The sequence below is a fragment of the Lepidochelys kempii genome, chromosome 28 (genome assembly GCF_965140285.1).
Source record: "Lepidochelys kempii isolate rLepKem1 chromosome 28, rLepKem1.hap1, whole genome shotgun sequence".
Lineage (NCBI taxonomy): Eukaryota > Metazoa > Chordata > Testudines > Cheloniidae > Lepidochelys > Lepidochelys kempii.
In genome coordinates this window covers 1,961,290-1,984,565 of record NC_136407.1, presented here as the reverse complement: position 1 = coordinate 1,984,565, position 23,276 = coordinate 1,961,290, and the positions used below count along the sequence as shown (strand labels likewise).

At 63.3% G+C, this 23,276-nt stretch overlaps 2 protein-coding genes across 5 annotated transcripts; one reads left to right on the top strand and one right to left on the bottom strand.

The window, feature by feature from the left end:
* Nucleotides 1-3,540: 3,540 nt before the first annotated feature.
* Nucleotides 3,541-11,395, bottom strand: LOC140904190 (thyroid receptor-interacting protein 6). 4 transcript variants are annotated; one of them, XM_073326538.2, is made up of 10 exons: nucleotides 11,163-11,391; nucleotides 10,250-10,448; nucleotides 9,952-10,097; nucleotides 9,473-9,592; nucleotides 8,190-8,780; nucleotides 7,737-7,827; nucleotides 7,271-7,440; nucleotides 6,112-6,290; nucleotides 5,892-6,012; nucleotides 3,541-4,757 (listed from the first exon to the last, which is right to left on the bottom strand). In XM_073326538.2, exons 2-10 carry the CDS (start codon nucleotides 10,437-10,439, stop codon nucleotides 4,626-4,628), a joined length of 1,740 nt encoding a protein of 579 aa, XP_073182639.2. In that variant the 5' UTR covers nucleotides 10,440-10,448; nucleotides 11,163-11,391; the 3' UTR covers nucleotides 3,541-4,625. The 4 variants fall into 4 exon arrangements, with proteins under 4 accessions (XP_073182639.2, XP_073182640.2, XP_073182641.2 ...); XM_073326539.2 differs by lacking the exon at nucleotides 9,473-9,592 and having other exon boundaries at nucleotides 11,163-11,395; XM_073326540.2 differs by lacking the exon at nucleotides 10,250-10,448.
* Nucleotides 11,396-13,983: 2,588 nt separating this feature from the next.
* On the top strand, nucleotides 13,984-20,013 carry BCL6B (BCL6B transcription repressor). The gene is made up of 9 exons (XM_073326451.2): nucleotides 13,984-14,064; nucleotides 14,679-14,893; nucleotides 15,566-15,787; nucleotides 16,056-16,547; nucleotides 16,977-17,089; nucleotides 17,434-17,634; nucleotides 18,861-18,991; nucleotides 19,309-19,446; nucleotides 19,700-20,013. The coding sequence occupies exons 2-9, from the start codon at nucleotides 14,718-14,720 to the stop codon at nucleotides 19,829-19,831; spliced, it is 1,605 nt and encodes a 534-aa protein (XP_073182552.2). The 5' UTR covers nucleotides 13,984-14,064; nucleotides 14,679-14,717; the 3' UTR covers nucleotides 19,832-20,013.
* The last annotated feature ends 3,263 nt before the right edge of the window (nucleotides 20,014-23,276 follow it).

Below are 23,276 nucleotides of genomic sequence, written 5' to 3'. Positions count from 1 at the left end.
TCATGGCATAGCGGGACCCCCCTAAGCACCAAGGGAGGGGGCAGCAGAGCACCCCCCAGGGGGCGGGGCTGGGACCCCCAGGGGGCGGGGCTAGCAGGAGGTGAGGGTTTTCCAGTAGAAGCTCTTGCAGCCGGCTTTTCGCTCCCGGGGGGTCGCGGGGGGGTGATGCCAGCGGGGGGCCGCACCCTGGGGAGACAGCTCAGCGCGCAGGAGTCCGGAGACGGCTTTTAGCACCACGGCCCGGGACAGCGCCTGGGGGGAGGGGGAGGGAAGAGAGACCAAGAGTCACCCCGGCCCCACCCCACTCGCGGAGAGAACCCAGGAGTCCGGGATCCCAGCCCCCCCCGCTCTAACCACCAGCCCCCGCTCCCCTCCCAGAGCCAGGGAGAGAACCCAGAAGCCCTGGTTTACCCCCCATGCCTGGCTCTACCCCACTTCCCTCCCCTTCCTGTGACCCCTAAGTCTCCCTGAATTAATCTCTCTCCTGACTGGGGGTAACCAAAACAGCGCTCAGAGCCCCCCTGTTCTCAGATATGCAGACCCCAGCTCTATACCCAGGCCGAGTTCTGGGAGGGAGAAGAGAGCTAAAGGGGCTGGGTTGGGGGGCTCCTGGGAGAAATGGCAGGCAGGGGAGACTGCCCAGCCCACCCCCAGGACTCCCATCAGGGTCTACCCTGCTCAGGAAACGGGGTGTCCCCATCTGACCTCCCCTGCCTTGGGCATCAGCCTCCCTTCTTTAGGATCTCTGCCTTCAACACCCCATCCATGCCACCTCCCCCGTCTCTGTAGCCCTCCCAGGACACCCTCAATCTACACAGCACCCCCATCTCTGTAGCCCCTCAGGGCACCTCCCCAAACTCTGCAGCCCCCCCTGTCACCCCAGGGGACCCCAATTTCTGCACACACCCCTCTCTATGCAAAAAAATCTAACCACGCCCAATTTCTGCAGAGGACCCACGGCACCCCAAAACTCCCCCAGGGCACCCCTAAATTCTGGACAGCCCCCCCATACATCCAGGACACTTCCAACCCCCAATCTATGCAGCAGCACCCCAAAAGCCCCAGGGGTGCAACCCAAAACTCCCTCCAGGGCACCCCTAATTTCTGAACAGCCCCCCCATACACCCAGGACACTTCCAACCCCCAAACTCCCCAGGGGTGCACCCCCATTATGCAACACCCCTCACTTTCCCCAGGGCCCTGGAATTTCATCACAGCCCCCCATGACGTCTGAGGTGCCCCCCAGACTATGCAGTACCCCAACCCTGCAGAGCACCCCAATTTCTACACAGCAACAAAACTCCATCCCCCCAATCTATGCAGCACCTCCAAACTCCTTCGGGCCCCCCAATCTATACAGTACCCCAACCACCCTCCTAGAGCACCCTAAACTCTATATAGACCCCCAAGCTCTGCAGTACCCCCTAAACTCCAGCAAGAGTCCCCCCATCCCTCCTCAATCTCTGCAGGACCCCCCTAACTCCCCAATCCCTGCAGCTCCCCCAAATTCCCCCTTCCCTCCAGGGGCACTCTGACCATACCCTACCCCCCATCTCACCTGGCTCCCCAGGCGGGGAGCATGGAGCCGGGGGGCGCCGGCGGGCGCGGGGGTCCCAGGGCGCAGCGTGGAGCTGGCGAGGAGAAAGAGGAGGAAGAAAAGCGGGGACCCCATGGTGCCGAGGCTCGCCCCCAAAACCAGCTGCCTGACACCAAGCTGGGAAGCAGACAGAACTTGTGTGCGACCAGCCCCCCCCCCCCAAGCCCTGCTTCTTATATGCACCCCCCACAAGAGAGTGGGGGGGCAGCCCAGCCAATGAGCCGCTAGGGGGTGCAGGGGAGGGGGCGGACAGGCAGGGGGTGCTGGGAGGGGGGAGGATGGGAAGAAGGCAGGGGATGGGGAGGGCAGCTGAAAGGGGGAGTGATCAGGGCTTGCTGGGGGGGGGGCATCCCACTTCCCGCAAGGTCCCAGTGGGTGCACCCAGACACCCCCCCCCGCACCCAGACACACACCCCTGGGGGGGGGGCGACCAAGCGAGAGAGACTATCCAGTACTTGCCCCATTCCCTGCCCCCCTGAGCCAGGCAGCTGGGACCGGAGGACCTGCCGGCTCGGCTCACAGGATGGAGGATTTGGGCTCGGTGAGACGTCGGGCCACCTTCAGGGGAAAGACGGGTGGGACCGGCCCTACCCCGGGCTCTGTGGGCTCCAGGCGGCCAGAGGGCAGGTGCCGAGTTCACCCTCAAGTCACCTCCCAGCTGACACCGGGTGACAAATGTGCTGACGGGGGGGTGTGTGTGTGGGGAGATGACAAATTCTTGACTTGACCACTGATACGGGGAAAGACACGGAAGATCTCGTCCGCACGGCTGAAGAGGAGCCGACCGTAGGACCGAAAAACAAACTGCCGCTTCGCGACGAGTCCTCACGCCTTGAGAAGAGAACTAAATCCAAACCGGCGTTAATACACCCGCCCACAGTGCTTTTAAAAAGGCCCGTTTCCCCAAGCGGAAAGCCATGCCGCGCCAACTCAGCCGGGAGGAAACCGATCAGACCAGGAAAAGGCCACCGTGGCTTGGGGATTGTGGAAGGACGCTTTGTAAGGTGCCACACTCAAGGGGAAAAAAGCCGGCCAAGTTAAAAACAAGAACAAAAAAAACCCCCAAAAAAGACCTGGTTCTGAGGGGAAAGTGATGGCTATAAAAAGATGAACATGGAACAAATGGAAGAAAAGGGGAGATTGATCGTACCGAATAGAAATCAGACACTAGGAATCTTAGTACATTGATAAGGGAAGCAAAAGGGCCACAAAGAGGCATGGCCAGCACAGTTAAGGACAGTAAGGAGGTGGGGAGGTTTTAAAATCATACTAAGACATACCAACAACAAACACAGGCCATACTTACAGGGTGGAAGTAGGACTCTGAAAGAGATTTGGGTGTCATGGTGGAGGAGCAGCTGAACACAAGGTCCCAGGGCGACGCTGTGGCTAAAAGAGCGAATGCGCTCCTGGGACTTATAAACGGGGGAATCTGGAGTAGGAGAAGCAGAGAGGTGATGTATACTCTGAATTTGGCCCTCGTGCAACCGCGGCTGGACTCCCGTGTCCAGGTCTGGCGCCCCCAATTCAAGACGGCCAGGGCGCCAGACCCGGTCACGGGAGACCGAAAAGAGCCACGCGAAGGATTAAAGAATTAGAAAACCTGCCTTATGGGGACAGCCTCACGGAGCACCAGCCATTTAGTTTAATGCCGAGAAGGTTAAGGAGCGACTTGGAGGGGCGATTTTTCGGGGCAGGCCCCTGGCCTGGGTTGTACAGGGCAGCCCAGATCACAGCCGTCCGGGCATCGTAATCTAGAAAACCCAGGAGTCCTGGCTCCCAGCCCCTCCATCTCTAACTGCCAGCCCCCGCTCCCGTCCCACAGCCAGGGAGAGAACCCAGGAGTCCTGGCTCCCAGCCCCCCCCCCGCTGTAGTCCCCACTCCCCTCCCAGAGCCACATAGGGTACCCCAGTAACGCCTCCGAACAAAAGAAAGCAGGACATTTCATTGCCAAGAGTGAAAAAACCAAATCTTTAATCCAACTGCCCCCCGCCCCAGAAAGGGGGAGGGAGGGTGAAGTATGCAATGGAAACGGTTAATGGTGATGAAGGAAACCCCTCCCCCAGCCAGGGATAGAACCCAGGAGTCCTGCTCCGCGCACTCCCACTGCCCTCCCAGGAGATGGGGATGGAACCCAGGCATCCTGACACGCACTGCTAGGGGATTGTTAATGGGATATCATCTGCCCCCTGAGACCAGCTCAGGGTCCGACGCCCCCCCCCCTCCAAAATAGGTGGGGAGTCAGGGCTCCTTTGGAGGAGAGGCAGCCAGTCCCCCGCCCCCCCCTCCAAAAAACAAACTGACCTAGAAATTGAGGGGAGAAACCCCAAATCCTGAGCATCCCCCTCCCCCCAAGCTGGGCTGTGAACCCCGGAGTGGGGAGAAATATAACCACTGCCCCCCCGTGAGAAATATTGGGGTGACATGCTGGGGGGGGGGAAGAGACAGGTTCACTTCCTATCCTGCCACAAAGCCCTGCCCTCCGGTGTATACCAACTGGGGAGGAGGGGTCCCCCCTCACCCCAATATTAGAGCAGGGCTAATTCCACCCCCCCCTTCTGCTGCCACCCCCCCATCTTGACCGTGGGGCCTGGCTGGTTTTAGGGTGCTCAGGAATTGGGGGGGCAAGGGGCAGAGGGGACCCTGCATTAACAGAGATTGGCAGAGCAGGGACTCTGGGGGTGCAAATGTGCCCCCAAAGTGAAGGGAGAAATGCGGGGCAGAGAGGGATTAATAGAAGACAATGGAGCTGGGGGGCAGCAAGAAGTGGGGGTTCTGCCCCCCCAAAATGACGGGAGAAGCAGGGTGCAGGGGAACCCCCAATATTAATAGATGCCGACATAGCCAGGGGCAGGAATCTGGGGGGCACAAGGCAGGACCTTTGCCCCATAGGGGATAGGAGGAACGGGGTTCAGGGGGACCCCAAGTCGACGGATACTAAAGCAGCTGCTGGCAGTGGGGGCAGACAGAGCCCCTCCCCCAGGGCAGAGTCCAGGGGGTGAGCGGGGGTCTGGGCACCCCGAGCCCTCAGCAGTCGGTGGTGATCTTCGAGGAGAGCTCCTGGATGCGCCGGGCGCTGCATGATTTGCACAGGATGTGCCCATCCAGGGGGTAGCAGCCCCGGCCCTCGCCCTCCGACGACAGCAGCAGCCCACACTCCTGGGGCGGGGGGGACAGAGACTCCATCAGAACCCAGGCGTCCTGGCTCCCAGCCCCCTCCTGCTCTAACCCACCAGCCCCCGCTCCCCTCCCAGAGCCGAGGAGAGAACCCAGGCGTCCGGGCTCCCAGCCCCCTCCTGCTCTAACCCACCATCACCCACTCCCTTTCCAGTGCTGCAGAGAGAACCCAGGCGTCCTGGCTCCCAGCCCCCTCCTGCTCTAACCCACCAGCCCCCGCTCCCCTCCCAGAGCCGAGGAGAGAACCCAGGCATCCGGGCTCCCAGCCCCCTCCTGCTCTAACCCACCATCACCCACTCCCTTCCAGTGCTGCAGAGAGAACCCAGGCGTCCTGGCTCCCAGCCCCCTCCTGCTCTAACCCACCATCACCCACTCCCTTCCCAGTGCTGCAGAGAGAACCCAGGCGTCCTGGCTCCCAGCCCCCTCCTGCTCTAACCCACCATCACCCACTCCCTTCCCAGAGCCGAGGAGAGAACCCAGGCGTCCGGGCTCCCAGCCCCCTCCTGCTCTAACCCACCATCACCCACTCCCTTCCCAGTGCTGCAGAGAGAACCCAGGCGTCCTGGCTCCCAGCCCCCTCCTGCTCTAACCCACCATCACCCACTCCCTTCCCAGAGCCGAGGAGAGAACCCAGGCGTCCGGGCTCCCAGCCCCCTCCTGCTCTAACCCACCATCACCCACTCCCTTCCCAGTGCTGCAGAGAGAACCCAGGCGTCCTGGCTCCCAGCCCCCCTCCTGCTCTAACCCACCATCACCCACTCCCTTCCCAGAGCCGAGGAGAGAACCCAGGCGTCCGGGCTCCCAGCCCCCTCCTGCTCTAACCCACCATCACCCACTCCCTTCCCAGTGCTGCAGAGAGAACCCAGGCGTCCTGGCTCCCAGCCCCCTCCTGCTCTAACCCACCATCACCCACTCCCTTCCCAGAGCCGAGGAGAGAACCCAGGCGTCCGGGCTCCCAGCCCCCTCCTGCTCTAACCCACCATCACCCACTCCCTTCCCAGTGCTGCAGAGAGAACCCAGGCGTCCTGGCTCCCAGCCCCCTCCTGCTCTACCCCACCAGCCCCCGCTCCCAGCCCTGGGGAGAGAACCCAGGCGTCCGGGCTGCCAGCCCCCCACCTCACACTTGTAGCACCCAATGTGGAAGCTCCGATCCAGGGCCACGATCCTGACCGTCTCCTCCTGCCCGGGCTCAGGCATGATGGCGTTGCCACACACGGAGCAGCGGGGGGCGAACTTCCTGCGGGGGCACAGAGAGGGGAAGAGGGACGTCAGGGGAGCCGGGGGCGGGGCCACAGGGCAGGGGGCGGGGCCACAGGGCAGGGGGGCGGGGCCGTACCGGTGGAAGTCCTCGATGCAGTGGACCTGGCTGGTGGCGTCCACGGTGAAGGGGACCCCGTCCAGGCACTGGTGGCAGACCACACAGGTGAAGCACTGGGGGTGATAGGCCTTGCCCATGGCCCGCAGGATCCGGTCCAGGATGGGCTTGGAGCACATCGAGCACTTCTCCAGCGTCACCTGGCGGGAGGGGAGAGCCGTGGGCCTGGGGCCAGCCCCCCCCCCTGGCCCCCCCAGCTCTAACCACCAGCCCCCACTCCCTTCCTGGAGCCGGGGAGAGAACCCAGGCGTCCTGGCTCCCAGCCCCCCTGCTCTAAACCACCAGCCCCCACTCCCCTCCCAGAGCCGGGGAGAGAACCCAGGTGTCCTAGCTCCAAGCTCTAACCCACCAGCCCCCACTCTCCTCCCCGAGTCGGGGAGAGAACCCAGGTGTCCTGGCTCCTAGCCCCCCTGCTCTAAACCACCAGCCCCCACTCCCCTCCCAGAGCCGGGGAGAGAACTCAGGTGTCCTGGCTCCAAGCTCTAACCCACCAGCCCCCACTTCCCTCCCAGAGCCGGGGAGAGAACCCAGGTGTCCTAGCTCCAAGCTCTAACCCACCAGCCCCCACTCTCCTCCCCGAGTCAGGGAGAGAACCCAGGTGTCCTGGCTCCCAGCCCCCCCTGCTCTAGCCACTAGTCCCTACTCCCCTTCTGGAGCCGGGGAGAGAACCCAGGAGTCCTGGCTCCCAGCCCCCCCTGCTCTAGCCACTAGTCCCTACTCCCCTCCCGGAGCCGGGGAGGGACCCCAGGAGTCCTGGCTCCCAGCTCTAGCCCACCGGCCCCCACTCCCCTCCTGGAGCCGGGGAGAGAACCCAGGTGTCCTGGCTCCAAGCTCTAACCCACCAGCCCCCACTCTCCTCCCCGAGTCAGGGAGAGAACCCAGGAGTCCTGGCTCCCAGCCCCCCTGCTCTAACCACCAGCCCCCATTCCCCTCCCCGAGTCGGGGAGAGAACCCAGGAGTCCTGGCTCCCAGCCCCCCTGCTCTAACCACCAGCCCCTACTCCCCTCCCGGAGCCGGGGAGGGACCCCAGGAGTCCTGGCTCCCAGCTCTAGCCCACCAGCCCCCACTCCCCTCCCGGAGCCGGGGGGAGCACCCAGGCGTCCTGCGGCCCGGCACTCACGACGTAGCAGGCCTCGCAGTAGGCCCGGCGCTCCACGGCGTAGAAGGGTTGGCCCCGCAGCCGGGCGTGGCAAGTGGTGCAGCTGAAGCAGGGCACGTGGAAGACCTGGTCCATGGCCACGCAGCCTGTCCCGTCCCCCACCACGTTCTCCCCACAGCGGACGCAGCGCCCTGGGGCCAGAGGGGCAGAGGGGGAGGGCTCACACGGGGCCCCCCAGCGCCTCCACTGACCCTTCCCCCCACCTCTCCGCTCCCCACCCACTCCAGCCCCCCTGCCGACCCCCCCCACCTCCCTGCCAACCCCCCCACCTCCCTGCCAACCCCTCTCCCAGGCCCCCACTGCCTCAACCTCTCATGCCCACAACCACCCCAGCAACCCCCTCCCTACCCCTCAAGCACGAAGCCCCCCGACTCGCCACCCTGTAACCCCCCAGCCCCCCCCCCCCGCCACTCCCTGCCCCCCTCACCGAAGTACTCCCCCGCCGGCGGGTGGTTCATGTCATGCACCAGCTTCCTGGTCAGTCTGTCCAGCTCCTCCTCCGGGCGGCTCGGGGGGGCCTGGGGGGAGGGAGACCGCAGCTGGAGGCTTCGCTCACGTTGATTCCCCCCCCCCCCCCACGAGATGGTACAATTCCCAGCAGGAGAGAACCCAGGAGTCCTGGCTCCCAGCCCACTCTAACCACCAGCCCCCATCCCCTCCCAGAGCCGGGGAGAGAACCCAGGCATCCTGGCTCCCAGCCCCTGCCCCCCCTCGCTCTAACCACCAGCCCCCACTCCCCTCCCAGAGCCGGGGAGAGAACCCAGGCGTCCTGGCTCCCAGCTGCCCCCACCCACTCTAACCACTAGCCCCCACTCCCCTCCCAGAGGACCCAGGGGTCCTGCCCCCCCTCACACTCCCGGCCAATTCCCTCTCACATTACCTGGTGCTGGTATCCTCCTCCACCACCAGGGGGCGCCTTCCCCATCACCGCCATCTCTTCCTTGCCTGGGGTCCTGGCGGCAGCCTGGTACGGACCCCCAGCCGCCTCCCCCGGTTTGGCCAGCCCCCCGGCCCCATAGCACTCCCCCTTGCCCGGCCTCTTGCCGTAACCCCCCGGCTCCAGATACCAGCCCTCCTCCCCCCTGGCGCCCGGCTCCAAGGCGTACTGGGCCCCGCGGCCCACTCGGGGCGAGGGGGGTGCGTAGGCCTGTTCGGCCCGGTGCCTCGGTTGACCGTAACCCAGCACTGGCTGGGCAACTTTGACCTGGACGTTGAAGGCCGGCCCGGCCGACGTGGTGTAGGACGCGGGCATGGGCTGCGGGTAGGGCTTATGCCCGGGCGGTGCCCGCGGGTAGCCTGCCCCATATTGGGGAGACGGCCCAGAGGAAGCCGTTGAGGTGGCGGGTTGGGGCGATGGACCGTAGGGTGAGTTCTTGGGGGCGAAGGAGCCCGGCTTGTAGGGGCCGGGCATTTTGGGGGGGGCGGGCTGCGGGGGGCCAGAGGCCGACTGGTACGGGACGGAGTCGAAGTTCTGGAGAAGAAAGGAGAGGAAAGAGGAGACGTAGGCTGGTGTGGGGCTTTGGGGGTACCCCATCTTACCAGCCCCCCAGCCTGCAAGTCCACCCCAACCCTAAACGCATTGAAACACCCATTGTTCCCCAAGGAACCCCACTCATCCATGTTGATCGTCAAGTCTTGCTAGGCCAACGGCGACTCTGTGAAATCATCAATTTCTTGTGAACCGTGAAGGATAGAAGCACCTGCCATACCCCATTGGAAAGCTTGGATTTGTAGCTTTCCAACGGTGCCCGGCACTCATCTCTATGCCCACCAGCTCAGGAAATATCTGGCAATAAAGGAGGCCCACTGTGACGTCCTGTGAACCATCTCCACTTCCCTCCCCCCGAGGTTCTGGTTGGAATGTGATTTTCGGTGGCCGATCCCCAGGAAACCGGGGGAGGGAGATGCGGGCGGGTGATACCAAGGGAAAGCCCAGGGTCTCTACTTTCCAACGGTGTCACATGCGGAAGCCTGTGTCCACCGGTTCCAGAGATATCAGGCGCTAGAGTTGCCATGTGGTGGGCAGGAGAGGGGCAAGAAGGTACTTGGAAGGACGTGATTATAGGGTCTGAAATCTCATTAGGGTGGGAGAGGCTGTGCCATTGAAAACCCACCAGGTCAAACCCCCCTCCCCCAGAACCCTCCGGTGGGGGGGGGGTTTACCTGCCTCTCCCCCCGGCGTTGGGGGCCGGCATTCTCCATATCAGCCAACATACTGGTGAGCGAGTCTATTTGGGCGTCGATGCTGGAGGGGCGGTGGGGCCCTGGGTCTAGGGCAGATCCCTAAGGAAACAGACAAGGAGGGGGAGGGGATTACGGTGTGGGGAGGAGGGGGCTATAAGGTACTGCCCAGGCCTGTCAGCTGGGATCAGGCAGTCCAGCTGCTGTCCTAGTGGCAGGTAGTTCCGCAGGGTAACGGGAATTAAGCCTCATGCTCCAAGGCATGAGATGGTCAGGAAGGAGCCTTCCCACGTGCCCCATATGACCAAGGCAGGTGAATTATGGGAAACTTATGCTTTCTCCAAGGTCCCACAGAGGCAAGGAACTGGGTTGCATAGGATATAGGTCACCCCCTCTCCACCAGCACCCCAAATCCCTGTCCCATCCCCCCAATGCCCAGGGGCCCCATTCCCTCCTCCTACCTGCATGTGGTACCCGCATCCAGCAGAGGGGGGGCCACCCCAGGGCACCCCCAGTTCATCCTTGGCCCCTGGGGTTGATGGGTAATGATGCTCCAAGTCAGCTGGGGGTCCGAAGCTGGAAGGCAGAGGACGGGAGGGGAGGCTGCCTAGAGGGGAAACAGCAACGGGTCAGACCCACAGGCCCCCTCCCTCTCTATTCCCCCCTCCACCGCCTCCCAGATTCCCCCCCTCAGCCCTGCCGCCAACCTGGATCAGACCATTCGGGTACTGGGGGCGGGGGGGGAAACCAGGTATTTACCAGGGCCCGCTGGCTGGTAGCCTGTCCCGCTCATGCCCCCCCCGTTCTGGTCCTGGGGGGCCGGCCTGGGGGGAGCAGGAACAGGGGCGTATTTCTTCTGGGGTTTGCCGAGTGCCAGAGCCGAGACCGAGACGCCGGGAGACCCCGAGGAGCTCAGCTGCTTTGGGGGAAGCCAGGTGGGACCGGACATCTCTGGGACCTGCAGGGGGGGCGTGCAGAGAGGTTAGAACAGGGGGGAGCTAGGAGCCAGGACTCCTGGGTTCTTTCTGTGGCTCCTGGAGGGGAGCGACGGCTAGTGGGTTAGAGCAGGGGGGGCTGGGAGCCAGGACTCCTGGGTTCTTTCTGTGGCTCCTGGAGGGGAGCGACGGCTAGTGGGTTAGAGCAGGGGGGGGGCTGGGAGCCAGGACTCCTGGGTTCTCTCCCCTGCTCTGGGAAGGGAGTGGGATCTGGTGGGTTAGAGCAGGGGGGCTGGGAGCCAGGACTCCTGGGTTCTCTCCCCTGCTGTGGGAGGGGAGTGGGGCCTGCCTTGGGTCTGTCTAGATTTGGCAGGGGAGGGGCAGGATCTAACTCTCACCCAGCCCCACTGGCCCTGGTTGGGGAGGGGATTTCCAGGGTGGGGGGGGACTCAGCTTGGGGAACGACGGCCCCCCTCCATTCCAACCGTGTCTGGGGGGGGGTGTCCCAGGGGCGGAAGGCGGGGGAGGAAAAGTCCTGGCGTAGAGACCCTGGCCCTGGGGGCGCTAAAGGGGATGGGGTCCCTGGCCCAGGGAGAGAGAGAGGGGGTTCCCAATGGGGAGGGGTCCCTGGGAGAGGGAGTGGGGGTCTCAGTGGGGAAGGGTCCCTGGCCGGGGAGGGTGTGTGTCTCTGACCACGTGGGGAGAATTCCTGCGGGGTGTGGGGACCCGATTCTTACCTGGCTCCGATGCGGGAATCCCAGTTGAGGGGGGGGGTCCCAGCCCCTCCTGTCCTACCCCACTCGTGGGGTGGGGGGTTCCCTAGCCCAGTGAGGGACAGGGGGAAGGTCCCGGAGGCGCCGGATCCCGCCGGCTCCGAAACTCCCCGGAAAAGGTTTTTTTTTTTCTCCCAACTCCCAAAAAACTTTTTTTAATGGACCCCCTCGGTGACGTCACCACATTCCAGAGGGGTCACGTGGGGCTGGGAATTCCTACCACTTCCTGTGGGGGGGCATGGGAGGGGCAGCGTAGGACTCCTGGGTTCTCTCCCTGGTTCTGGAAGGGGAGTGGGGGCTGCGAGCCAGGATTCCTGGGTTCTCTCCCCGGCTCTGGGAGGGAAGTGGGGTCTAGTGGTTAGAGCAGGGGACTGGGAGCCAGGACTCCTGGGTTCTCGGCCTGGCTCAGGGGTGGGGAATTGGGTACTGGACCTTTCCCCTTCCAGGAGCGTCAGCTCCCATCCGGTCCTGGGTCAGGGACTGGCCGGCTAGCCCCACTCTGAGTCCCTGGCTCCTCTCCAGCCTTATCAGGAAAGTCTGAACAGCTGTTCCACGGGGGGGGGCAGGGTTTCCTGTTTTGGCCCCCGTCGCTGCCCAGACACACAGTGAAAGACGCTGACCCAAAATGCTGACTGTCTAAAAAGATGCAGCGCAGGAGGGGAAACTGAGGCACAGCAGTAAGGGACAGACCCAACGTCACATAACAAAGCTGGGAAAAGAACCCAGGAATCCTGTCTCCCAACCCCCCTCTTTCCCCCTGCTCTAACCCACCAGCCCCCGCTCCTGTCCCAGAGTCGGGGAGAGAACCCAGGGGTCCTGGCTCCCAACCCCCCTGCTCTGACCCACCAGCCCCCACTCCCCTCCCAGAGTCGGGGAGAGAACCCAGGAGTCCTGGCTCCCAGCCCCCCTGCTCTAACCCCCCAGCCCCCACTCCCCTCCCAGAGCCAGGGAGAGAACCCAGGAGTCCTGGCTCCCAGCCCCGCTGCAAGCCAGGGTGATGCGCGGGCCGACATCGCCACCTGCTGGCCACAGGGTGGTACCGACACGTTCCTAGAACCCGAGCGATTAACCCGTGGGCTAGATTCGGGGCCGGGGCTGGGAGCTAGGACTCCTGGGTTCTCCCCCCCCCCCCCGGCTCTGGGAGAGGAGTGGGGGCCGGTGGGTTAGAGCAGGGGGGGTTGGGAGCCAGGACTCCAGGGTTCTCTCCCTGGCTACTGGTGCAATCAAAAGAGTCTCTAGCCCCTACCGCGACTTTAAGATCTGGGTTATATGACAATTGAAATGCTGAGTTGCCCCCCCCCAGTGTGACGTCACTGTCAGGGGCACCCCCCCACCCCCCCCCGCCTCTACTGGGAGTTTCCTGCATTTGTGACTGTACCACAATGGACTTTGTGTCCAGAAATCTACCCAGAGACTCCTCTGGGGCGGGGCGGCCGGTGACCCAGGGACCCCTCGCCCGGCACCGAGATGCAGCCACCTCTGGGGCAGGACAGCCGGTGACCCGGTGACCCCTCACCCAGCCCCAAGATGCGGCCACCTCTGGGGTGGGACCGCCGGTGACCCGGGGACCCCTCGCCCGGCCCCAAGATGCAGCCACCTCTGGGGTGGGATGGCCGGTGACCCGGGGACCCCTCGCCCGGCACCGAGATGCAGCCACCTCTGGGGCGGGACAGCCGGTGACCCGGGGACCCCTCGCCCGGCCCCAAGATGCGGCCACCTCTGGGGCAGGGCGGCCGGTGACCCGGGGACCCCTCGCCCGGCCCCAAGATGCGGCCACCTCTGGGGTGGGACCGCCGGTGACCCGGGGACCCCTCGCCCGGCCCCAAGATGCAGCCACCTCTGGGGCAGGGCGGCCGGTGACCCGGGGACCCCTCGCCCGGCCCCAAGATGCGGCCACCTCTGGGGTGGGACGGCCAGTGACCCGGGGACCCCTTGCCCGGCCCCAAGATGCGGCAACCTCTGGGGTGGGACGGCCGGTGACCCGGGGACCCCTCGCCCAGCCCCAAGATGCGGCCACCTCTGGGGCGGGGCAGCTGGTGACCCAGGGACCCCTTGCCTGGCTGCCTCCGCCATGTGTCTTTGTCTCATCTCACTAAGGGTGAGGGTCCAAAAAAACATCCAGTTTCCTCCCTCCTTGCCCCCCAATTCCCACCTCCTTGCCTGCCCCCCCCACACTCCGGGCTCCCCAGCGTAGGCCGGGACAATAGAAGGAAATAGAGTAACTTCATTCAGGGATCAGCCAGTCCCAGCAGCTCCCCCCCTTGCCACAAATCCCCCCCGCTTCCAATTCCTGGATCTAAAAAGAGAGGTGGGGGGGTGCCTTAAGAGAGCAGTGGAGTGAACTGAGCAGGGATCAAAGCCAGGACTCCTGGGTTCTCTCCCCGGCTCTGGGAGGGGAGTGGGGGCTGGTGGGTTAGAGCAGGAGGGGCTGGAAGCCAGGACTCCTGGGTTCTCTCCCCGGCTCTGGGAGGGGAGTGGGGGCTGGTGCGTTAGAGCAGGGCGGGCTGGGAGCCAGGACTCCTGGGTTCTCTCCCCAGCTCTGGGACGGGATTGGGGTGGTGGGTTAGAAGAGGGGGGAGCTTGGAGCTGGGTTTGTTTGTGGATCTTGGAATTCTCCGGCCTTTTTCCTGAAAAGTCTATTAATACTCCCCCCCCCCACTCCCTCCCCACGGCTGTGCCGGGGCAGGAAGGATGTGAACTAGAGAGAGAACTTCCCCCACCCCCCCTCTCAGGACACTATAAGAGACCCCGCCTGGATGAGCCATTGGAGGCTGGTTCTCCGGACTGGGGGGTTCAGCTGGGAGATTGCACTCCGCCCCCCCAAAGTCCTGCTTGCAGGAAGCTTGGAGGGTCCCTGCTGGTCAGGGTGAGCTGTCACGGCCTGGATGCCTGGGTTCTCTCCTCAGTTCTGGGAGGGGAGGGGGGGCTGGTGGGTTAGAGCGGGGGGGGGGCGCTGGGAGCCAGGACTCCTGGGTTCTCTCCCTGGCTCTGGCAGCGGAGTGGGGGCTGGTGGGTTAGAGGACCGGGGGCTGGGAGCCGGGACCCCTGGGTTCTCTCCCCGACTCTGGGACAGGAGTGGGGGCTGGTGGGTCAGAGCAGGGGGGCTGGGAGCCAGGACTCCTGGGTTCTCTCCCCGACTCTGGGCAGGAGTGGGGGCTGGTGGGTCAGAGCAGGGGGGCTGGGAGCCAGGACTCCTGGGTTCTCTCCCCGACTCTGGGACAGGAGTGGGGGCTGGTGGGTCAGAGCAGGGCGGGCTGGGAGCCAGGACTCCTGGGTTCTCTCCCCGACTCTGGGACAGGAGTGGGGGTTGGTGGGTCAGAGCAGGGCGGGCTGGGAGCCAGGACTCCTGGGTTCTCTCCCCAGCTGTGGGAGGGGAGTGGGGGCTGGTGGTGAGATCGGGGGGGCTGGGAGGAGGACTCCTGCCCTCCCCTGCTGTGTCCCTCTCCCCTTGCCCTCTGAGTAACCCCGTCTCCCCCCCAGGCCCTGGCCTGCGGTGACCCCCCTGTGTCCGCAGTCACTATGAGCTCGGGTGGGGCCGGGGGCCCCGCGGGCTCCGTCCGGGAGTTCACACGCCACGCCAGCGACGTGCTGCTCAACCTGGACCAGCTACGTCACCGCCGCGTCCTGACCGATGTCACCCTGCTGGTGGGGGGGCGCCCCCTGCTGGCCCACAAGGCTGTGCTCGCCGCCTGCAGGTGAGGGGGGCGGAGCTTGGACGGTCTGGGGGCGTGGGCAGAGAGGGTGTGGCTAGGAACAGCTGGGGCTTGGCTGTAGAGGGCGTGGCTGCTGAGCAGTGGGTGTGGCTGGGAAGGGTGGGGGCGTGGCTAGAGAGGGCGTGGCTGGAAGGGTGGGCGTGGCTAAAGAGGGTGTGGCAGTGAATGGGTGGGCGGGGCTGTGAGGGGACGCTGCGGGTAGGGGGCATGGTTGGGAAGGAGGGGGTACAGCTGGGTGGGGACATGGCTGATGGGGGCCACGGGAACGGGCTTTGAGTCGTGGGGGCAGGGAGGGTGGTGGCCGCGGGGTGGCCCTCTGTGGGGCAGGTTGTGGGTTGGTGGCTCCGCACGGCAAGGGGGGGGCCACACCCATCCGGACCCACAGCTGGGTCCCCGTCCTGTGGGGAGAGGGTGGGGGCGGGCCGCCGGGCCAGACTCTGAGTCACCTTCTGGGTGGGGGAGAGGGGGCTGAGGAGGCGTGGCCATGGGGAGGTGGCGTCTGGGCCACGCCCCAGTGTGGGAAGGGGAGGCGTGGCCAGAGGGGAGGTGTCTATCCCCACGCCCCGCCCCAGTGTGGTCTGGGTGGGCCGCGGTGGATGCTGGGAGTTGTAGTCCGTGTCCCACTTTCCCATCACCCTTCTCTCCCCATGGCAGTGGCTTCTTCTACTCCATCTTCCTGGCTCAGGGGGGCAGCGAGGTCACTGTCCTCACCCTGCCCGGCTCCATCCAGCCCGGGGGCTTCCAGGCCCTGCTGGATTTCATGTACACCTCCCGCCTGCCCCTCACCCCGGCCTCCGTCCCCGCCCTGCTCAACGCCGCCACCTACCTGCAGATGGAGCACGTGGTGGACGCCTGTCACCGCTTCATTCAGGCCAGGTAGGGGGCGCCGGCTCCCCTCCGGCCGCCGAGCGGCTCAGGGGGGCGGGGAATGGGGCAGGGGCCTGTCTCCTCTAGGGGGCGCCGGCTCCCACCCGGCCCCAGGGCGGGGACTGGCTGGCTCAGGGGGGCGGGGAATGGGGCAGGGGCCTGTCTCCTCTAGGGGGCGCCGGCTCCCACCCGGCCCCAGGGCGGGGACGGGCTGGCTCGGGGTGGTGGGGCGGGAATGGGTCGCTGCTCCCCCTCATTTCATTCCTCTCTCTTGCAGTTACGACCGCGGTAGCTGCTACCCCAAGCCCCTCCCCTCCCCGGCGGACCCCAAATCCCTGGACACCCCCCAAGGACCCTCGGATGACAGTGGGACGGTGCCCGCAGAGGGTCCCCACCCAGAGGGGCCGAGCCCGGGGGCCCCCCTGCGATCGGCTCCTGCCAGGCCGCCGGCGAAGGGTTCCGGGGGGGCGCCCCCGGGGGGGGAGCGGGGCCCCCCCGACAGCCCGTCCCGCTCCGAGGGGCACCCCGCCTCCCCCTGCGAGTCCAGCGGCTGCGCCCCCGACCCCAAGGCCTGCAACTGGAAGAAATACAAGTTCATCGTCCTGAACTCGCTCCGGGGGGAGGGGGCCGGGGGAGGGGGTGGGGCCGGCCCCCAGCCCCCCGGCCCCCCGACCCTGCCCGAGCCTCCGGCCGGCAAAGACCAAGGCGCCAGCCGTGGCAGGGAAGAGGGGGGTGGCCCCGGGACCCAGCATGACGGCGCCCTCTGCGGGTGAGTGGCTGAGCTGGGGGGTGGGGCGGCCGGTCCCATATCCGGGCCCATACCCTGGGACAGGGAGGGGCACCCGGGCCCATACGTTGGGAAGAGGAGGGGCGCCCGGGCCTATATGCTGAGTGGGGGAGGGGTGCCCGGTCCCATACGTCAATTGAGGGGGGGGGCCGGGTCCCATATACGTGGGGGGGGCGAGGCACCTGGTCCGTATGCCAAGCTGGGGTGGGGGAGAGGGGTCCATATGCCGAGGGGATCGGGGCTTCTGGTCCTATATGCTTGTGAGAGGGGCTCCTGGTCCAATACACAGGGGCAGGGCGCTTCGTCCCATACGGTGAGTGGGGGGCGGGGGCCCAGGCCCCATACACTGGGGGCTGGGGGGAGCTATGCCTCGTAGTAGCTGAGCCCCCCCCCTTTCCCATCTCCCCACAGGCTGCACCCCGCTGTCTCACAGTGCCCCGTGTGCCCCCGGCACCGGCAGGTGGGGGCCCCGCTGCCCCCACCCTGCCCCCACCTTCCCCAGGGGCGGCCCCGGCCCGCAACAGGTGAGGGGCGAGGAAGGGGGCTCTGTCCCCTGCACGGTGTGGAGGGGGGAGGGAGCTGGTCCATACGTGCTGTGGGGGGGAGGGGCCGGTCCCATTTACACTGTGAGGTGGAGGGAGGGGCTGGTCTGATGTGCGCTGTGGGGTGAGGGAGGGGCTGGTCCCATACACACTGTGGGGTGAGGGGAGGGGCCAGTCCCATATGCTGTGGCGGGGGAGGGGCTGGTCCCACATAGGCGCTGAGGGGGGATGGGCCAGTCCCCTACGCTGCAGAGCGGGCTCTGAGTATTGGGGACCCCCCCCGGGCCATGCCCTGAACCCTCTCACGGCCCCCTCCCCTCCCGCAGGTGCTGGGCCGTACGGCTGCGGGGCCTGCGAGCTGGGCCTGGAGGAGGAGGAGGAGGAGGGGGAGGGGGAGGACGGGGGAGCGGATGGGGGGCAGGCCCCGGCGGCTGCCCCCCACGACAACAAACCGTTCAAATGTCACCTCTGCTGCTCGGCCTTTCGCTACAAGGGCAACCTGGCTTCCCACCGCGCCGTCCACACCGGTACGGGGTGCCGGGGGGGGGCAGGGGGATGGGGGGAGGGGCCAGGGCAGGTGAGTGGAGTCAGGAAGGGTCAGGGGTGGGGTTAATAGGAGGTGGGAGGGGCCAGGGGAGGTGGGTGGAGTCAGGAAGGGTCAGGGGCGGGGTTAATGGGAGGTGGGAGGGAACAGGGGAGGTGGGTGGAGTCAGGAAGGGTCAGGGGTGGGGTTAATGGGAGATGGGAGGGGCCAGGGGAGGTGGGTGGAGTCAGGAAGGGTCAGGGGTGGGGTTAATGGGAGGTGGGAGGGAACAGGGGAGGTGGGTGGAGTCAGGAAGGGTCAGGGGCGGGGTTAATGGGAGGTGGGAGGGGCCAGGGGAGGTGGGTGGAGTCTGGAAGGGTCAGGGGTGGGGTTAATGGGAGGTGGGAGGGGCCAGGGGAGGTGGGTGGAGTCAGGAAGGGTCAGGGGCGGGGTTAATGGGAGGTGGGAGGGAACAGGGGAGGTGGGTGGAGTCAGGAAGGGTCAGGGGTGGGGTTAATGGGAGATGGGAGGGGCCAGGGGAGGTGGGTGGAGTCAGGAAGGGTCAGGGGTGGGGTTAATGGGAGGTGGGAGGGAACAGGGGAGGTGGGTGGAGTCAGGAAGGGTCAGGGGGTGGGTTTAATGGGAGGTGGGAGGGAACAGGGGAGGTGGGTGGAGTCAGGAAGGGTCAGGGGGAGGGACCAAGGGAGGTGGGAGGGAACAGAGGAGGTGGGTGGAGTCAGGAATGGTCAGGGGGATGGGACCAGGGGAGGTGGGCAGGACCAGGGGAGGTCAGTGGAGTCAGGAAGGGTCAGGGGGCGGGGTTAATGGGAGGTGGGAGGGAACAGGGGAGGTGGGTGGAGTCAGGAAGGGTCAGGGGGAGGGGACCAGGGGAGGTGGGAGGGAACAGAGGAGGTGGGTGGAGTCAGGAACGGTCAGGGGGATGGGACCAGGGGAGGTGGGCAGGACCAGGGGAGGTCAGTGGAGTCAGGAAGGTTCAGGGGGCGGGGTTAATGGGAGGTGGGAGGGAACAGGGGAGGTGGGTGGAGTCAGGAAGGGTCAGGGGCGGGGTCCAGGGGAGGTGGGCGTGGCCAGGGGAGGTGGGAAAAGTCAGGAGGAGGAGGAAGGGGTTAAGGGGAAGCAGGGGGGCCAAGAGCATGTTGGAGGGCTCATGGGGAGGGGTCAGAGGGGAGGTGGGTGCCGCCCCCTAGCTGCCCCCTGTGTCCCCCCCAGGTGAGAAGCCATATCGCTGCGGAGTCTGTGGGGCCCAGTTCAACCGGCCAGCGAACCTCAAAACCCACTCGCGGATCCACTCAGGCGAAAAGCCCTACAAGTGTGAGACCTGCGGCTCCAGCTTCGTGCAGGTGCGGGGGTGGGGGGGGGCAGGGTAGGCTCTGTGGGGGTCAGGTGGAGCGATGAGGGGCTGTGAAGGGGAGGCCTCGGGCAAGGGGCAGTGAGAGAAACTCGTGCAATCAATAAGGGCCAACATCTACTGGTGGCTGCAGTGGGATCTGAAGCCCCTGGCTCCCATAGACTCCAACGGGGAGCAGGGCCCCCTAGTGGCCAGGCCGGGTACTGCCACCCTGGGTCCCATAGATTCCAATGGGAAGCAGGGCCCCCTGGAGGCCAAGCCAAGTACTGCAGCCCCCTGGAATCTGATCACGTCTCTCTCCCCTCCCAGGTCGCCCACCTCCGGGCCCACGTGTTGATCCACACGGGTGAAAAGCCCTACCCTTGCGAGACGTGTGGGACCTGCTTCCGGCACCTACAGACCCTCAAGAGCCACATCCGGATCCACACGGGCGAGAAGCCGTATCACGTGAGTGGGGGACGATGACGACAGGACTCCTGGGTTCTCTCCCCGGGGCTGGGAGGGGAGTGCGGGCTGGTGGCTAGAGCAAGGGAGGTTGGGAGCCAGGACTCCTGGGTTCTCTCCCCGGCTCTGGGACGGGATTGGGGTCTGGTGGGATAGAGCAGGGGCGGTGGGGGGGGGGTTGGGAGCTAGGACTCCTGGGTTCTCCCCCCGCCCGGCTCAGGGCACTGACCCCCCCCGTCTTGTGGCCCCCCTGCAGTGCGAGGCCTGCCACCTGCACTTCCGGCACAAGAGCCAGCTGCGGCTTCACCTGCGGCAGAAGCATGGGGCCGTCACCAACACCAAGATCCGCTACGCAGTGCTGGCCGGCCCCTCCGGTGCCCGCTGCTGAACGGGGGCCGCGCTTCCTCCCCCTCTCACCAGAGAGCAGGAGAGAGACACAGGTCCCCCCCACCCCGCACCGCTGCCTACTTCGCTCCTGCCAGCAGGGGGGGCCGTGTCGGGGTAGGGGAAATTCCCGGCCTGTCAGGAGGGGCCCGCTGGTCGTGACTCCCTTTCATAGCATGTGTTGTCCTGCAGTGTCTGGGCTTGGCTGGGGGGGGGGGCGCTATGGGACATGGGGGGCTATGGACTGCAGGGGGGTGGTCTCTCTGGTCTATGGAAGACCCAGTTCCATATGTGTAGGGGGAAGTGTATCTGCACCCTGTGTTTTGAAGTGGGTCTGCCATTCCCTCCCCCGCCCCCCAAGCTGGGGAGGGAACCCAGGAGTTCTGGCTCCCAGCCCTCTGCTGTAACCACTAGACCTCACTCCCCACCCAGAGCCGGGGAGAGAACCCCGGAGTCCTGGCTCCCAGCTTCTGCTCCAACCCACCAGACCCCACTCCCCTCTCAAAGCTCGGGAGAGAACCCAGGAGTCCTTGGTTCTTTAAGTAAATGTGGCACAGGAAGTGATGTCAAAGCTCTGCAGGCAGAGTGTTGTGAGAGACCACGCCCCCCCACCCCCATCCCCCTCTTTTCTTAACTACTGTACTTAATTTTCAGTTGATTTATGTTTCCTTCTGGAAGGCAATATCTCATTTGGTTAAACCAGTTTCAGTCCAGAGTCACTCTGAATTCTCCCCTACCTTGGACATCTCTATGGACAACTGATGATGCCGGCTTGACGTTGGCTTAACTGGAGTCAGCAGCTGCCAGTTTTGCATATACTTCACTGAAATTCTAATCACGATCTAAATCTGGGAGGAGTGACTCTGGAGTGACTCTGATTTAACCACCCTGGAAGCCTCTCTAGCCAGCTAATTGTGACTCTGCAGTTTCCGTGACACTAGTGTCAACCCAAAGTCAATCCAGTTAAGTTCTCACTGAGGTTGGACATCTTTAGGGACATCGAATGTCTCTGGTTTGACAGCCGTTTAACCAAAATCAGGAGTCACTAGCTGTCCATGAAGACCTCAAAAACGTTCTAGTCCAGTCTCTAAATCTCTGTGGATTGACTCTGATTTTATTAAAATCCAGATTCACCATTTGTCCACGGAGTCTTTACTGAAGATCTAGCCTACCCTACAAGTCTCTATGGACAACTGGTGACTCCGGAGTTTTGCTTAAACCAGTTTTAATACAGAGTCACTCCAGTTAAGCTTTCCCCTACCCACGTTGTCTCTGTGGACAACTGATGCCTCCAGCTTGATGCTGGTTTAAGAAAGTGTTTTCTTCTTTTTTTTTTTCACAAAGGTTCTTTAAAGAATTAAATGTACTTTTTTGCTGACAGTGGCTTTTTCTGACCCATATCTATCTATATTTTTAACCCCCCCCCAAGTTGGGGGGTGTATTTTTTGCTGCTTTTAATTTGCTTTGCAGTGTCAATGCTCGGAGCAAAAGCAAAAGGCGTTTCTAGCTCAGCCACTTGACCTTGTGTTAGTTAGTTGCCTGCTCTAGAAGGCTCTAGAGTCGTACTGGGGCAGGTCCATTGCAAAAGGGTTCTTGACGTGCTGGAGATCTCTGGAAGCGTGAGGTGTAGCAAAGCAAGGAGTTTGATCCTAAGGTCTGGGGACCTTCTGGAGTTTATCTGGTTGGAGTCTGGAACCTAATGTATCCTGTGTTCTAGGTATGTTATCCAGCATGTAAATGTTCCACCTTCTGAGTGTAGAACACCTACAGTTATCTGGATATGGGATCCAGAACATCTAAGGTGTCTTGTCTACAGGATTGAGGGTTCTAGACTGCGTTCTTCGGGAGTCTACGTATTCCAGCTCCAGAGTGCAGATCCTCCGCGGCCTCCTCTTTACGGAATCCTGGGTTCCAGAATCTGTATTTTCTGAATCTAAATATTCCATCCACCGAGTCTGGAGCCACCCAGATCAAAGGTTTCAGGAACAGAGGTTCTGGATTGCTAAAATGTAGATAATCCAGGTCCCCCATAACATATGACCTCTGAGGTCTTCTGCCTATGGGTTCCTGACTTCCAGGCTTCCTCTCAATATTATGTCTCCAGATACTAGAACCTCTGAGGCTTCATGTCTACCAGATCCTGGGTTCTAGGCTCTTTTGAGTCTCTATCTCCAGATTGTGGAACCTCTCAGCTCAAGGGCTTCCAGAGCATGGGTTCTAGATTATTCATCTGTAACCCTTCCATATCCACTTTGCCAGATGGCCTTTGGGCATTTCAAGTTCTGGAGACCAAAGCGAGAGCGACGCGGAATGTTTAGTCTCTGGTCCCAGCTAAGGTTCTAGATTATCAATGGATGAGTCGAGAACACAACTGATTGATGGGCTGGATCATTAGATCAGGAATCCCTCTGGATTGGGAATAATGCAGGGTGTAAGATATTTGTCATGGGTGGCTGAGGACCCTACTCCCCCCAAAACAATTAAAGTCAGAGCAGGTTAGTGGGGCAAGAGAGGGATCTGGGATCACAGTGGCCCTAGAATAAAGCTGAAAACTTCAGCAGCAACTGGTCTTTGCTGCTCCAGAAGAGGTCTGGAACCTCTGGTGCTTCACGCCATGTGGGGGAAAGGGAGGGAGCTGTGGTTCTGGAATGAGGAGGGAAGTTTATCACCTTTCAATTGCCAGGGGGAAGAGCAGATGGGAAAGGAGAGTCTAGAATAGCATAGTCTAAAACAACCTAGGAATGGATAGTGTGGCATAGAATGGATAAGGGAAACTACAGTCAATGTATGGTAAAGGCTAGAACAAATAGTGCCGCCCAGAATAAATAGCCCATTCTAGAATGGATAGCGTAGTCTAGAACTGATGACATAGGAATGCATGGCGTGGTCTAGAACAGATCGCCCAATCTTGAAGCAATAGCTTAGGAAGGGATACCACAGCCTAGAACGGATCACCTTGGAACGAAAAGACCCATCTAGAAGGATAGCCCGATCTAGAACACACAGTCTCTGAACAGTTTGCGCTCCCTATAATGGAGAGCACAACCAAGAATGGCTACCGTAGTCTCGAATTCATGAACAAGGAATGGATAACACCATCCAGGACAGCACAGTCTAGTACGACTAACCTAGGAATGGATAGCCCAGTCTAGATCGGTAGCCCACTCTAGAACCCATCGCTTAGGAAGGGATACCGCAGCCTGGACCCATCTAGCACCATCTAGAATGGCTAGCCTAGGAAGGCTAGCACAGTCTAGAATGGCTAATCCAGTCTAGAATCGGTCGGGTGGTCTAGGATGGCTAGCCTAGGAATAGATAGTGCAGAGAGTGCAGTCTAGACGGGATAGGTTGGGATCAGGCGACCATCTACACAATGGGGCTCTAGATGGACGTGGAACGCACACATCTCCCTCTCCCATCTCCTACTCCCCACCTAGTAGGGGTCAGTT